The 16,449-nt window shown below is 30.4% G+C and overlaps 1 protein-coding gene across 1 annotated transcript; it reads left to right on the forward strand.

Annotated features, from left to right (window-relative positions):
- The first annotated feature begins 3,662 nt into the window (after window positions 1–3,662).
- Window positions 3,663–12,001, forward strand: LOC137001510 (uncharacterized). The gene is made up of 5 exons (XM_067360504.1): window positions 3,663–5,004; window positions 5,356–5,874; window positions 6,055–7,841; window positions 11,337–11,560; window positions 11,626–12,001. The coding sequence occupies exons 1-5, from the start codon at window positions 3,663–3,665 to the stop codon at window positions 11,999–12,001; spliced, it is 4,248 nt and encodes a 1,415-aa protein (XP_067216605.1).
- Window positions 12,002–16,449: the final 4,448 nt, after the last annotated feature.

Here is a 16,449-nt window from a genome sequence, read left to right on the forward strand (position 1 = left end):
TTAAAAATTGAAATAAAAGATTGTATAGCCATCATTACTTTATTAAATGTTTATTTTGTTTCTTGGATTTCCAGAGAAGTTTTTTTGTTTCTTGGATTCCGGAGGAGTTTAGGTGTAAGTATATATTTTTTTTTATATAAGAGCTGCTGTGCGCTTACAAAAAAGAAGGGTTGCTGTGCACCTTACAAAAAGTATTACTGCGCTGTGCGCTTATAGAAAGAAGGGTTGCTGTGCACCTTCAAGAGTGACTGCTGTGCGTCTTTAAACATAAAAAGTATTACTGCGCTGTGCGCTTATAGAAAGAAGGGTTGCTGTGCACCTTCAAGAGTGACTGCTGTGCGTCTTTAAACACTTGTTATAAAAAGAAGAGTTGCTGTGCACCTGTAAAAAGCAATTGCTGTGCTCTTGCAAATAATAATCTAAAATATATATTTAATTAAAAGATAAAAATATTTATAATGGAAAAACAAATAACGCTGTCGTCTGATCAAAAACGTATTATTGCTCAAGGCGAATGGTTAAATGATATACATATGAAGCATTTTGCACATCTTTTAAAAACTTGTTCAGATTATAGACCTGTGCAAACACAAAAATTGTATTCTCTTGATACAATACAATGTGCATCAGAATATAAAAAACATATACAGATATTATTTAGTTCGTCAGGTCTAAACGCATTAGATGGACATTGGATATGTAGCTATTATGACAAAAAAAATTTATTTATTTATGATTCGTTTAATAATAAAAAGTTGCACAGAGATTATGAACAATTTTTAAGACGATTATTTCCAACTTATCCTTTTGAAAAACGACCTATCAAATTTCCAGCTGTGCAATGTCAACCAAATAGTAATGATTGCGGTGTTTTCGCTATAGCTTTTGCAATTTCGTTACTATTCAATATTAAACCAGAAAAAGTTAAGTATGATCATAGCTTAATGCGTTCACATTTGATAAAAATTTTTGAATCTAATGTAATCGAACATTTTCCTCAAGATCCAAAATATGGTGTTCAAAAAGTACTTTCATTGGCATTAATAAAAGCAAAAGAAGCTGAAACAACTCGTAAGCGTATGATACATCAAAATAAAACAAATGAAAAGAAATTAAATCAATTGAAACAGTATAATCGTCCTTGTAAATTAAAGAAATTAAATAATGATTTGTTAAAAATGCAAAAAAACATAGCAGATTTAGACAAAATTGCAGATCTAACATTAATTAATAATAATCGTATTGATCAAGTTTATAAAAAAGATTATAAAGAGAATGAAGGACGTATACAGGTGTACTTAGAAAATGATATGCAAAATGAAAGATATCGAGATCAAATGATTATAAAAACTGAGACAAAAATAGTTTTGTCATCCGAACAAAAAAATATTATTGTTCAAGGTGAATGGCTAACAGATTTGCATATAAAACATTTTAATCATCTTTTAGAAAGATGTTCTAATTATAGACCTGTCAAAACATTGCTATTACAATGTCTTGATAAAATACAACCTATACCTGACAATAATGAACATATACAGATATTATATAGTTCGTCAGGTCCTGGCGCATTAGATGGACATTGGGTATGCAGTTATTATGATGCACAAAACTTATTTATTTATGATTCATTGAATAAAAAGAAGTTGCATAAAAATCATGAACAATTTTTAAGACGATTATTTCCGACTTATTCTTTTGATCAACGGCCTGTCCGATTTCCTACTGTGCAGCAACAACCAAACGGTAATGATTGTGGTGTTTTTTCAATAGCTTTTGCAACTTTATTACTATTTAATATCAAGCCTGATACAGTAAAGTATGATCATAGCTTAATGCGTTCACATTTAGTAAAAATTTTGGAATCTAATGTAATAGAGCATTTTCCTCAAGATTTAATATATGGAGTTATTCAAAAAGTATCTCCGTTAGCAATAATAAAACCAAAAAAAGTAGCTCCTTTACGTACAATAGGACAAAATAAAATAGAACAAAAATCAAATACATTAAAGAACAATTTTGTTGATCAAATTAATAACAAGGATAACCAAGAGATAATAAATATAGATGATAATATTACATTGACTAACAATTTTGTTGATAACAAAGAAAGTTGCAAAAAGGAAAATCAAGATATATGTGATTACTTAAAAAATCATGCGCATTACGAACGACATCGATATAAACAAAATTTAGAATATAATCGTGCTAAAAAGATACAGAAATATAAGGAAAATTTAGAAGATAATCGCGTTAAAAAAAAGCGCACATATAAAAAAAAATTAGAAGATAATTGCGCTAAAAAGAAGCGCAGATATGAAGAAAATGTAGAAGATAATCGTGCTAAAAAGCGGCAACAATATGATAAAAATTTTGCAATGCGATGCACGCAAGAGCGCATACGTTATTCTAAATTGATGCAAAAGGAAGAAAGTAGACAAAAAATATTAGAACGTAAATGGAATTATAACAAACAATATTATAAGAAAAAGAAAGAAGAAAGAGAAAAAAAGAATGAAACATTGAAATATAAACATAACATAAAAAATTGCAATGTTACTAATAACATCACTAAAAAATATAGAAATGTTTGGTGCAAAAATTCTATAAAATTAAAAAATGGTTCTTTGATAACATTCATTAAAAATATTTCGAAAAAATTAAATATTGAATGTAATATCGAAAAACAATTAGAAGCTGAGAAAATAGTACGTTGGTGTAATAATGTTAGAAATAATTATATTGACGACATGAATAAAATATTATATAGACTTAAAAAGAAAGCAGAAGTATGTTTGACTCTTGTTGCTGAATGTCATACAATTGATGAACAATTGAATGCTTTGTGTGGAGTATCTAGACATACAGCTTCATCCGAAAATTATTTTGCAGATTCTATGTATTGTAAAGCAACTTTACAAGAATCTTTAGCAATGAATATGGAAGGTCAAGTTATAAATGTGTTACCTTTGACAACAGCACAAGCGAAAAAGTCATGGTCGTGTTGTCCCACTTTATGTAAAATTGATAATCCAGCTTTGATTAAACGTTATCAAAAATTTCTTGAAACTGTTGATACATGTGCTTTAAAAAATATACCTACATTGGTAGAAGATATGTATAAATGTACAGTAAAAACTTCAGATTTAAAATTGGGTCACGCGCAAAGTTGTTACATCAATTTAACTCTTTGTAAAGCGATGCTTTTACCAGTTGTATTGCTATCGCCTCACTTTCCAAAAGTAAGAAATATTAAACGTTTGATTTATCAACTCACAAGTGTTTGTGGACAAATGTTTAAGTTAGATAAAGCATTAAATTGTGCTGATTTAGATGTATTAAATGAAATTGTGACTGCAGCACAAGAAATAACAGATATGTACAAACGTAAGCAAAGCGATGCAATTGCAAATGAGGATAATATATTTTCTAAATATAAGAATGCATTTAAGATATTGAAAAAACGCTTAATGGATACACCGCGTCATGCTTGTGTATCATGTGAAAGACTTTGTTATAGAAGAAACGTTTCTGAGATCACAAGTCTTAGAATAAAAATGGATACTCCAATTTGGAAAGATTTAATGGAACATGTAAAAAAGCAACAAATTAATTCGCAGTACATATGTATTTATTGTAAAGGAAAATTTTGTGAAGGTTCGATGCCTGCATATTGCATCTTGAATAATCTTTGTACAAATCATGTGCCGGATGTGATATCATCTCTTAACACATTCGAAAAGATTCTTATACAGAGAGCTAAAGCGTTTCAAACTGTTGTTAAAATGGGAACTGTTATGAATAAAAAATTACCTGGAAGACAAATGATACAAAAAGTTAAAGGTAGAACCTTTCATTTACCACTTCCAATACAAGAGACATTAAACAAATTATGTTCTGAAACTGATGCGATAAATATTAATCATGAATTATATATCTTAGTTAGAGGTATTCCCACAAAATCTAAAGTTATCTGGGAAGAGATGGTAAATGTTACAAAAGTAATTGATGCATTGATGTGGTTGAAGAACAACAATCCTTTATATTCTGGAATAATAATACCAAATTCACACGATGATTTAGTTTTGCAATTGAATAATATGGAATTCCAAATGCAAGAGGATGAAAATGTTGAAGAAGATATATTTGATGAGGAACATGAATTATTAAGTAATTCAAAATCCAAAATGCAGGAAATGGAAAACGTTGAAGATAAGGCATTGAGTCGACATGAGGCATTACTAACTCAGATTATTAATGATAATGATAACTATGAGCAATATTCTATATATCCATTATATGAAAAAAGGGAAAATAAAACTGCAACGGCTTTATATCAAATGTTAAAAATTCAGGATATACCTATGGATAATCGTAAAAAATGTTTGGATTTGTTATGTTTTCCTGATTTATATCCTTACGGTATTAATGGAGAGCATGCAGATAGGGAGGTCAAGCTTCATGACCATGAATTCATTAAATGTCGCTTAATGTCCAAACATCCGCAGTATAGATTAAATCAACAATATCTATTTTATTTGTTAAACGGTACCAATATACGTCAGTTAAAACGTGGAATTTATCATAAAATGTATACTACTAATCAACGAGCTCGTTATACGGCTAAGGAATATTTAGAGGCAATGTCCAAAGATTTATTAGAATCTGATTTGAGCACAATATTTGCGTCGCTAAGGAATACGGAACAATTTTGGCGTAGACCGAGAAGTGATTTAAATTGTATGACACACCATTATGGACCCGCAACATGGTTTCTAACATTAAGTCCTGGTGAATGGTTGTGGAAAGAATTAGGTGAATACATTCGTGAAGTAAATGGATGGTGTGATACATCGTTAAGCACCAGTGCACTTATCGCTAAAGATCCTGTGTCAACATCGAGATTTCTCGATAACATGTTTTGGGCAATGCTTGATTTTATTTGTTCGGAAGATAATCCAATTGGAGAGGTAATGCATTATTTCTGGCGACGAGAATATCAAGGTAGAGGAATACAACATTTTCATTTATTAATTTGGATTAAAGATGCCCCAATTATTGGTGAATCTAGTATGGAAAAAGTTTCCAAATTTATTTTACAACATGTTAGCTGTAAAATTCCAAATAAAAATATCTCACCACTATTGCACAGGCGTGTTAATACACATCAACGACACAAACATAACGACTATTGTCTTCGTTCTAAAAAAGTAGGACGTAAAGTTGTTCGAGTATGTCGTTTTGGATTTCCTCGTTCTGTTACTGAGTCTTTAAAAATAATTGAGGTCAAAACTGCAATAGCAGGTAGAAAACAATTGAAACATAAAAGTAGGCTTTACAATATTCCTCGAACAGAAGAAGAAATCAATATAAATGATTATAATCCTGTCCTTTTAACTGCTTGGGAAGGAAATATGGATATACAATTTATACGCGAAAAATCGACATTGCTTACCTGGTACATTACCAAATATATGAATAAAGCGGCAAAATGTGAGTTGTCTGATATTATTCTTGATGCTAAAAATAATACAAATAAATCATTGGCCAGCCGTCTTTGGAATATTGCTTTGCGATTTACGAGTAACAGAGAATGTGGAGCTCTTGAAGCTGCTGATACATTACTGGGTATCGCTTTATATGGAACCGATTCAGATACAACTATTAGATGGTTAGATGTTAATCGAATTAGATCACGAAAATTAAAAACTCGTAAAGAGATTGAGGCACTTGCTAGTCAATCGACAGATTTATTTCATGAATCGTTGATAGATGATCACTATCCACAGAGACCAGAAGAACTGGAATTTATGTCTCTTTACGAGTTCGCAAAATGGTATGATATCAGAAAAGCCAAACCACGAAATAACAAAGGTGAATTTTATAAAATGGGCAATGGTTACTATCTTATACGACGACAGCGAGGATATCTTATCAATCATTATAAATATAATATTAAGATACAACCGGAAAATTATTTCTTTTCATTATTACTTATATTTCAACCGTGGAACAAATTAGAAGATCTTAAAAATGAATGTGATACTTATGCAGAATCATTTCACAAAGTAAAACTACATTTAACGGAAGCATTAAAATATCACGAAAAGCTAGAAGAATTGCAAGAAGCATTTGAAGCTGCTAAACAGTTGGTTCAAGAATGTTTAGATAAAGCACAAAAACGTGAATCACAGGATGATCCTGATAATCCGATAGGTGTTGAAAATATAGAAGCGGGTGAAGCGATGCAAGACTTTAAAGATCTCGGTGATAAGAATAATATTCAAGAAATTGATGTCTCTGAAATGATAGGACAATTAAACATGGATCAGAAAAGAGTATTTGACAGAATCATTACCACTATACAGTCAGATAATTCAATATTGCGACTGTATGTTAGCGGAGAAGGTGGTACTGGAAAAAGCTTTTTAATCAAAACTGTTACATGTTGGATCAAACAAAATCTCGAAAAAGATACTGCTGTATCAGCACCTACTAGTATAGCAGCGTTTAATATAGACGGCTTGACAGTTCATAGATTGCTTCAATTACCTGTTGAACATGGTCATACTCCTAAATATAGAAAATTGTCTGACCATGTGTTACCAATTCTGCGAACGGAGGATGTTATTCTTTTTATAATTGATGAAGTATCAATGATATCTAATTTGACTTTTATGTACATACATCTTCGATTGTGTGAAATATTTGACACAAGCGATTGCGACGATGGTTGGTTTGGAAAAAAGCATATTCTTTTGCTTGGAGATTTACTTCAATTACCTCCTGTACGTGAAGATTTTATCTTTGCAAACTTCTCAAAGGAAAAAATAGATAAATATTTCGGTTGCTTAGGAGTTGCAAATTTGTGGACAACATTATTTAATTATGATGAATTAACAATTAATATGCGTCAGAAAGGAGATGGATCTTACCGTGAATTGTTATCGAGAGTTCGTATTGGTTTACTAACAAAATCCGATTCTGACATTCTACAAAAGAGAAAGATATCTTTTGAGGGAGATTCCTTCGAGTCTAGATTAAACGAATTGTGTAATTTTATTAATAATATGACATCAGATACTGTTTGTTTGCTGCCTACTTGTCACATGTGTGATGTTTTAAACGCTGCAATGTTAAGTCGTATTCCTTCGAAAGAAATAGTATTAGTTGCTGAAGATACGGTCAAGTGTAGTCCATATGTAAAAAAGAAAGTGTTAAAGGTATTGGAAAATAATGATGAGGACAACTCTAAAACAGCTGGGCTTTCGAAACGTATTACTATAAAAATTGGAGCAAAATTTATGATAAGACGTAACATAGATGCTACTTTAGGTCTTGTAAATGGCACGATTGCTCAAGTGATTTCAATTGTACAAGATATATCTACCGATCGCGTAGAAAGCATTAAACTTCTTTTACCATCAGGTTCGGAATATTTAATTCAAAGAGTAAGTGTTAAATTTGAGGTAATGGATAGAGTGTATGTTATTAGAGAACAATTTCCATTGTCTCTGAGTTATGGAATTACTATTCATAAAAGCCAAGGATTGAGTTTGCAGAATGCTATTATGGATATAGGTAATTCTGTATTTAGTCATGGTCAAATTTACGTTGCTTTGTCACGACTAACATCTTTAGATGGGTTACATTTGATTAATTTTGATCCTTCATCTATAACAGCTAGTGAAGAAGCTATTATTGAATATAATCGATTAAAACGATTAAACAATGCAGAAACAAAAACTATTTCTCTTGTAAAAGAGCGATATCGTAGAATAAAAGATGTTTTATGGGCAGTGCCAAAAATAGTTAATTCTATTCAAGAGTCAAATGAGAAGGTGATAAAAAATATTACTTGGAACATGTATGGTTTCCAAAATGTAGATGAAGTTTCATGTTATGCAAATGCAGTATTACAATGTTTGTTACATTTAAATTCTATTAGAAAACAAATAGCCGATTATGATAAACTAAACGATTTAAATGTATTAATGTGTCATTATGAAAATAAAGTGCACAACTTGAATACATACGTTATACGGCAATCTTTAGGAGAGTATTTTTCCAAAAGTGTTAAACGAGATGCATGTGAATTCTTTACAGCTCTATGTACAAAATACGATAGTATAAAAAGTTAAATAGAGCATCAAGTTACTACCATTAAACAATGCAAAAGTTGTAATTATACAAAAACTATTGTTAATAATAATATTTTTATTTCAATTCCAATAAATAAATGCAAGAAACAAACTTATGATCTTAATGAGTTATTAAACTTAACATTTTCCCATTGGTGTCAATTGAACAACGAATCATGCAAAAATTGTACCAAAAATGAAATATTAGTTAAAAGTGAATTTACATTAAGCAGAGATATCATTGTTATTCATTTAATACCAATTCAAGACGGTAAATCAGTAAAAACAGATAAGTTTACTTTGCGTGCTGTTCCAACAACTAAAGTAATAATTGTTGGGCAATTGTACAAAGTAATGAGTGCTATACTTCATCATGGACCATCTATCGAAAAAGGTCATTACACAAGTATATGTAGAGAAGAAATGTCTAACATTTGGATTGAAGCTGACGATGCGTTAATTAAAAAAAGACAATGGCCTAGAGGTGCTAAAGATGTTTTTGTTATTTTCTTACAGAAAATTGATCAGTAAAAGTAATCTGCTTTTATAAATATATATATAAAAAATGCAATAATTTAGAAATGCAAATAGTTTTTTATACCCTTTTTATGATCATAAATAATTTTCTTTATAAAACATGTTGTAAAGTATAAAAAAATTATTAGATTTGTTAAGTTAAAAAGAGGACCGTCGTATTGAAAAAATATGACGGGGGTGGTGGTGGGACCTCATTGGTAAAGTTTATTATTACCATTATTTTTACTAAAAAAAAGAAATAATATCTCACAAAAATAAACCTTTTTTTTTAAAAAAAAAGTAAAAAAAAGGGCGCCAAGTACACGCCTTGTTGTATTAAAAAAAAAGTTTTTATCATAAAAAATCTTTCAAAAAAATTGTCTTCTTAAAAAAAGTTTTTCTCATAAAAAACCTTTCAAAAAATCTTTTTCTCATAAAAAAAGCCTTTCAAAAAAATTTTTCTCATTAAAAAAAACCTTTCCAAAAAATTGTCTTCAGAAAAAGTTTTCCTCATAAAAAAAACCTTTCAAAACAGTTTTCCTCATTAAAAAAACCTTTTAAAAAAATTGTCTTTTCAAAAAAAGTTTTTCTCATAAAAAAACCTTTCAAAAAATAGTTTTTTTAAAAAAAGTTCTCATAAAAAAACCTTTTCAAAAAAATATTTCCTCATAAAAATCCTTTCCAAAAAATTGTACTTTTAAAAAAAGTTCTATATACTAAACAAATTAAAATTTGCTATATATTCTGTCTATAAAAGAGGTGATATCAGAAAATGACGCCAAGTTTAAATAAAACCTTTCAAAAAAAGTTGTATTTATATATATTTAACCAAGCATCGATAAGACTGTATTTAGTTATTTTTGCATCTTTATCTAGTTATTTAAAAATTATATTCATATCTACATTTAGTTTATTTTTTTTCAAGCAAAACATTTTAAAATAATTGCATCTATATCTAGTTACTTTTGCATGTATATTTAAAAATTATATATCTAGTTACTTTTGCATTTATATTTAAAAATTTTATTTTTATTTACATCTAGTCAATTTTTTGAGGTATACATTTTAAAATAATTGCATCTGTACCTAGTTACTTTTGTTTCTATATTTAGTTATTTTAAAATGATATTTGTGCTTATATCTTATTACATAGTTGATTTTTATTAAGTATACTTTCTAAAATAATTGCATTTGTATCTAGTTATTTTTTTTATATCTGTACCTAGTTAAATAAAAAAATTTTTCAAACTTAATCAAAATAAAAAAATATTACAAAATTTCGCAAAAAACTTGGCGCTGCTATAAAATAGCCTTAAAATATTATTATTATACATCTTAAAATATTATAGAGCAATGAAAATGCGCAATAATTTTACAATTTACATAATTAATGCCCAATTCCACCAACGTAGATTAACTTTAATCTCGGTTCAACTTACTCTTCATCTTTTTCTAGTTCTAAGAATTAAAAAAAGGTGAAGAGTAAGTTGAACCGAGATTAAAGTTAATCTACGTTGGTGGAATCGGGCATAAGTATTATAATGACTCAAAGTGACCAGAGCGGCAAACGGCGACGCGATAGCCAATTAAACTCTTGTTCTTACGGTAAAATTGTAAGTTGATTGGCTATAACGTCACCGCTCGCCGCTCCGTTGCTCTAGTCTGAGCCGAAATTTTAAGGCTATTTTATAGCAGCGCCAAGTTTTTTGCGAAATTTTGTAATATTTTTTTATTTTGATTAAGTTTGAAAAATTTTTTTATTTAACTAGGTACAGATATAAAAAAAATAACTAGATACAAATGCAATTATTTTAGAAAGTATACTTAATAAAAATCAACTATGTAATAAGATATAAGCACAAATATCATTTTAAAATAACTAAATATAGAAACAAAAGTAACTAGATACAGATGCAATTATTTTAAAATGTATACCTCAAAAAAATTGACTAGATGTAAATAGAAATATAATTTTTAAATATACATGCAAAAGTAACTAGATATATAATTTTTAAATATACATGCAAAAGTAACTAGATATAGATGCAATTATTTTAAAATGTTTTGCTTGAAAAAAAATAAACTAAATGTAGATATGAATATAATTTTTAAATAACTAGATAAAGATGCAAAAATAACTAAATACAGTCTTATCGATGCTTGGTTAAATATATATAAATACAACTTTTTTTGAAAGGTTTTATTTAAACTTGGCGTCATTTTCTGATATCACCTCTTTTATAGACAGAATATATAGCAAATTTTAATTTGTTTAGTATATAGAACTTTTTTTAAAAGTACAATTTTTTGGAAAGGATTTTTATGAGGAAATATTTTTTTGAAAAGGTTTTTTTATGAGAACTTTTTTTAAAAAAACTATTTTTTGAAAGGTTTTTTTATGAGAAAAACTTTTTTTGAAAAGACAATTTTTTTAAAAGGTTTTTTTAATGAGGAAAACTGTTTTGAAAGGTTTTTTTTATGAGGAAAACTTTTTCTGAAGACAATTTTTTGGAAAGGTTTTTTTTAATGAGAAAAATTTTTTTGAAAGGCTTTTTTTATGAGAAAAAGATTTTTTGAAAAATTTTTTATGAGAAAAACTTTTTTTAAGAAGACAATTTTTTTGAAAGATTTTTTATGATAAAAACTTTTTTTTTAATTAAAATACACTTTGACTCACAGAGAATTACTAGCATATTGCAATTACTACGCCTAGAGCATCTTAATAAATTAGAAAAAGAAAGCATCATTGACTTAGTTCACAAACATAGCGACAGATTCTACATACCAGGAGAATATCTAGACAAAACAAACGTTATAACACATAAAATCAACACAACAGACGAGACACCAGTACATACAAAACAATACAGATATCCTCCTATGCACAGGAAGGAAATTAACGCGCAAGTAGATAAATTATGCGAGAGCAACATAGTTGAGCCTTCTACATCGCCATACAATTCGCCAGTCTGGGTCGTACCGAATCTTGTGACACGTTGCCGGGGCCACCGCCACTGCCACCGTTGCCACCGGGGCCACCGGGACCACCGCCGTCATCGTTGTCACCGGGGCCACCGCTGTCATCATTGCCACCGGGGCCACCGCCGTCATCGTTGTCACCGGGATCACCGCCGTCATCGTTGTCACCGGGGCCACCGCTGTCATCGTTGCCACCGGGGCCACCGCCGTCATCGTTGCCACCGGGACCACCACCGTCATCGTTGTCACCGGGGCCACTGCTGTCAGCGTTGCAGCCACAGTCGCAGCCGCCGCCGCCACCAGCATCATCATATCCATATCTTCCGCCACATATTACAAAAGGTAAAAATTATATCCGCTCTTAAAATAAATATAAATTTAATATTTAAATTTTTTTTTAGAGATAAAAAATTGGCAGCAACAGCAGCAACAGCAGCAACAGCAACAACAATGGCAGCAGTGGCAGCAGTGGCAGCAGGAGGGACAAGAATACATACCAGTGCTACTAAGTTATTTTATTTTATTTATTTTATTTATTTTATTTTATATATATTTTATTAATTTTTATTTTATTTTATCCTCGAAAATAAATTATTTAATTTGTTTTGTTCTATTACAGCACCACGATGGAGCAGAGGAAGAGGAGGAGGTCGCGGTCGTCGAGGAGGTCGCGGTGGAAGCCGCGGTGGAAGTCGCGGGCAAACTCGCGGCCACATTCACTTCCATTTCTAATACTTAATTACTTATATATACCGTCTTGAATGTTTTGAAATATTACTTATATAGAATATATATAAAGTTATATAAATATATATGTATAAATAAAAAAATATATATATAAATAAATATTATATATTACTTACCACTTTTTGTTTATTTCCTACTTATATGACAATTGCACAGGATATAGACATAAATAAATATATAAATAAATATTACTTATATAACAATTGCACAGGATACAGATATAAATAAATCATATTATTTATATCTGTATCCTGTGCAATTGTTCATGTAATACTTATATTATTATATATATGATTATATGACATGATTTATTTATATCTGTATCCTGTTCCTTATTATTATTATCACACAGAACTCGCTTCAAATAACATTAGTTTCTGAGAAGAGTAAGAGAACCAGTATATATTTTTTCCATTTCCATTTACAGAGAATAAGTAATTCTGAGAAAACATTTATTGATACAAGAGTGGGGCACCAACCACCTGTATGACCTCTCGTTTCGTGACGTGATGAATAAATATATAACTATATGAATAAATAAAACGTGTAATGAATAGAAATCAATTATCTGAGGAAGCAGCTAAGTCGCGAATTGAAATACAACCGGAGTAATACAGAACGGATAAAGAAGCTAATGTTGTCATATGCACTTTGTGGACTCATAATATATATAATATAAAAATACACTGGAACAAGTAGAAAAAGCATGGAAAGAGCTAACAACAACTTTATTTCAAAGAATCTATTTAATAAATTTTTTTTCTATGTACACAAGGTTCTTATTACTATATGATATCAAGAGACACGGTAGTGTCTCGCGTCTGTTATTACATTGTTTACTTAATAAAATTATAATAAATTTTCTATGTACACAAGGTTCTTATTACTATATGATATCAAGAGACACGGTAGTGTCTCGCGTTTGTTATTACATTGTTTACTTAATAAAATTATTTATATCTGTTATTACATTGTTTACTTAAAATAATAATTAGTTTCATATAAGCTGCGTCGAATGTTCCAACTTCGTTTATTAAATTATAACTTACTGTTATACTTGATGACTGCTATTTGCAGATCTACAAAATTTATCGCAGCTTGTTTATATTTATGGTATTGTTTATTTATTATTGCATGCGCAACATATTGTCGCTTAAATTCACGTTCCTTCGCATTATTATTAGTCCACGTCAGATGTAAAGCACCAATAAAGCACCATTATTTATTATTGCATGCGCAACATATTGTCGCTTAAACCTTCGCATTATTATTATTAGTCCACGTCAGATGTAAATATTTTAAGTTCAGTGTCCATTTCAGATGTTGCTTCATCCACTAAATGATGACAGACGCGTAAATGTGCTGGAGAACTCTCTACATAATCATAAGAAATAAGAAATATTATACATCAAAATTATATATATAAATTTTATATATTATATAACTTACTGTTGTACTTGATGACTGCTATTTGCAGATCTACAAAATTTATCGTAGCTTGTTTATATTTATGATATTGTTTATTTATTATTGCATGCGCAACATATTGTCGCTTAAACCTTCGCATTATTATTATTTATTAGTCCACGTCAGATGTAAATATTTTAAGTTTAGTGTCCATTTCAGATGTTGCTTCATCCACTAAATGATGACAGACGCGCAAATGTGCTGGAGAGTTCTCTACATAATCATAAGAAATATTATTTTAGAAAAAATATATATATTCTACATAAAAAATTATATATATATATTTTATATATAACTTACTGTTGTATTTGATGATGACTGCTATTTGCAGATCTACAAAATTTATCGTAGCTTGTTTATATTTATATTGTTTATTTATTATTGCATGCGCAACATATTGTCGCTTAAATTCACGTTCCTTCGCATTATTATTAGTCCACGTCAGATGTAAAGCACCATTATTATTAGTCCACGTCAGATGTAAAGCACCATATATTGCACGTTATTTGCAATTAATCTCCAGCTAGCTAGATAAAATCTTGATTGAAAATTTGGCGTACTCTCGCAAAACCAGCAAGGGCTAAGATATTTGTGACAGCGCTTAGATTTGGCATATCGAAAAAAAATAATAGCCACTGATGACACTGATGACACTGATGACACTGATGACACTGATGATGACACTGCTCTGGCAAAACCAGTAAGGGCAGAGATACTTGTGACAGCGCTTAGACAGACAAATAAATATTATTTTAGTTTTACAGTTGTGAAATTTTCACATAATAACATTACATACCTGCTTACTTAGCTGCAGATTCCACTATGTGCACAAAGTACACTTTCTGTTCTCTGTCCACTAATCACAGAATATTGAGTGTTGTGACCGACTACGAATACCGGCCATTGTCATAAAGAGAAATGGAAATGCTGCATTGTGATTTGTCAGCTGTCATTAGAAACGATTGGTTAACGGAAAACACCAATTGAATACTTTTGAGGCGTAGCATTTATGTCATTTATATAAATGTGACTCTATGGCTGTCGACTGACAGATGAGACAAAATGTCTGCCGTATTTATTGTGTATATGTGTTTTATGTGTTCATAGTTAAGGGGGAACACCAGGGTGACGGCCGAAAAAAAAGGCTATTTTCGTGAATTTTTTTTTCATTATCTAATAGTTTGTTTAATTTATAAACTATATATGTTAAAAGTACATACTTATATTATGTTACAAAAAAATTTCATAAAATAATATTCATATTTATAATAACTATGGTAATTGATGTGCACCTCGTCTGAAAAAACATGGGTGCACGGGCGCTCGTGCTGCATCTGAACGGGAGCTCTGAAATAAATTTTTTAAATTGTGATTTAAAGTATATGAATGATGTTTTAGTTGCACGTACGGATTTTTTGATAAAATAATTTTTGACAAAATGGCACTGTTTAAAAAAAAAGTTTTCGATTTTTCAACAAAAATTCGTTACTTCTTTAATTGTTTTTCAAAAACTAATAATCCGATTGAAAAATCCGTACGTGCAACTGAAGACAATTTTGTTGTAAACATTCTGTCCAAATTTCAAGTTATTCGGATAAAAATTGGCCGAGATATGAGAGCGCCCAGTTACGAAAACGTGGTTTCGAGAAAAACGCGTTTAAAGTTTTACAACTAATTGGTTCATATAAAACGATAAAATTTTGTAACGAACCAAAGTGCGTCCAATCCGGGTGCATATGAAGTGCCTTCTGAAGCAATAGAACTCAAGCACGTAGACAACAAAAGAATACCGGTAAAACTCCCTACAGACAGATCAAGGGGACTGCCGAATCTTTTCAGGTAGCGCGCGGCCGGTTCTACTAGCGGCATCTGACCAAGTTCTACTCTATGACATATTTACTATAGTTCCGTTACGAATTTCACCATAATATTATAGGGACATATTTTTAAGACTCCAAACATCACAAAAATGCAAAAAAAAAAATCGATTTTTTGAAACCGTCACCGTGGTGTTCCCCCTTAAACTGTATGACACAACATTACGGACCTGCAACATGGTTTCTAACATTAAGTCCCGCTGAATGGTTATGGGAAGAGTTAGGTGAATATATTCGTGAAGTAAATGGATGGTGCGATTCTTCGGCATGCACCAGTGTACTTGTTGCTAGAGATCCTGTGTCAACATCGAGATTTCTCGATAATACGTTTCGTGCGATGCTTGACTTTATTTGTTCCAAAGATCATCCGATCGGAGAAGTCACTCATTATTTTTAGCGACGAGAATACCAAGGTAGAGGCATACAACATTTTCATTTATTAATTTGGATAAAAAATGCTCCAATTCTTGGTGAATCTTCTATTGAAAAAGTTTCCAAATTTATTTTACAATATATAAGCTGTAAAATGCCAGATAAAAATATTTCACCATTATTGTACAGACGTGTTAATACGCATCAACGACACAAACATAATGATTACTGTCTCCGTTCTAAAAAAGTTGGACGTAAAGTTGTTCGGAGATGTCGTTTTGGATTTCCTCGTCCTGTTACTGAGACGTTAAGTATAAGAGATGTCACAACTGCCATAGCAGGTAGAAAGC

Source organism: Linepithema humile, chromosome 8, assembly GCF_040581485.1.
Source record: "Linepithema humile isolate Giens D197 chromosome 8, Lhum_UNIL_v1.0, whole genome shotgun sequence".
Taxonomy (NCBI): domain Eukaryota; kingdom Metazoa; phylum Arthropoda; class Insecta; order Hymenoptera; family Formicidae; genus Linepithema; species Linepithema humile.

Coding starts and splice junctions, on each gene's coding strand:
- LOC137001510 (XM_067360504.1), top strand. CDS start 3,663: ATGCCTGCATATTGCATCTTGAATAATCTTTGTACAAATCATGTGCCG. Junction 5,005..5,355: donor CTGGCGACGAGAATATCAAG/GTAGAGGAATAC, acceptor TTCCTCGAACAG/AAGAAGAAATCAATATAAAT. Junction 7,842..11,336: donor TTCAAGAGTCAAATGAGAAG/GTGATAAAAAAT, acceptor TTTGACTCACAG/AGAATTACTAGCATATTGCA.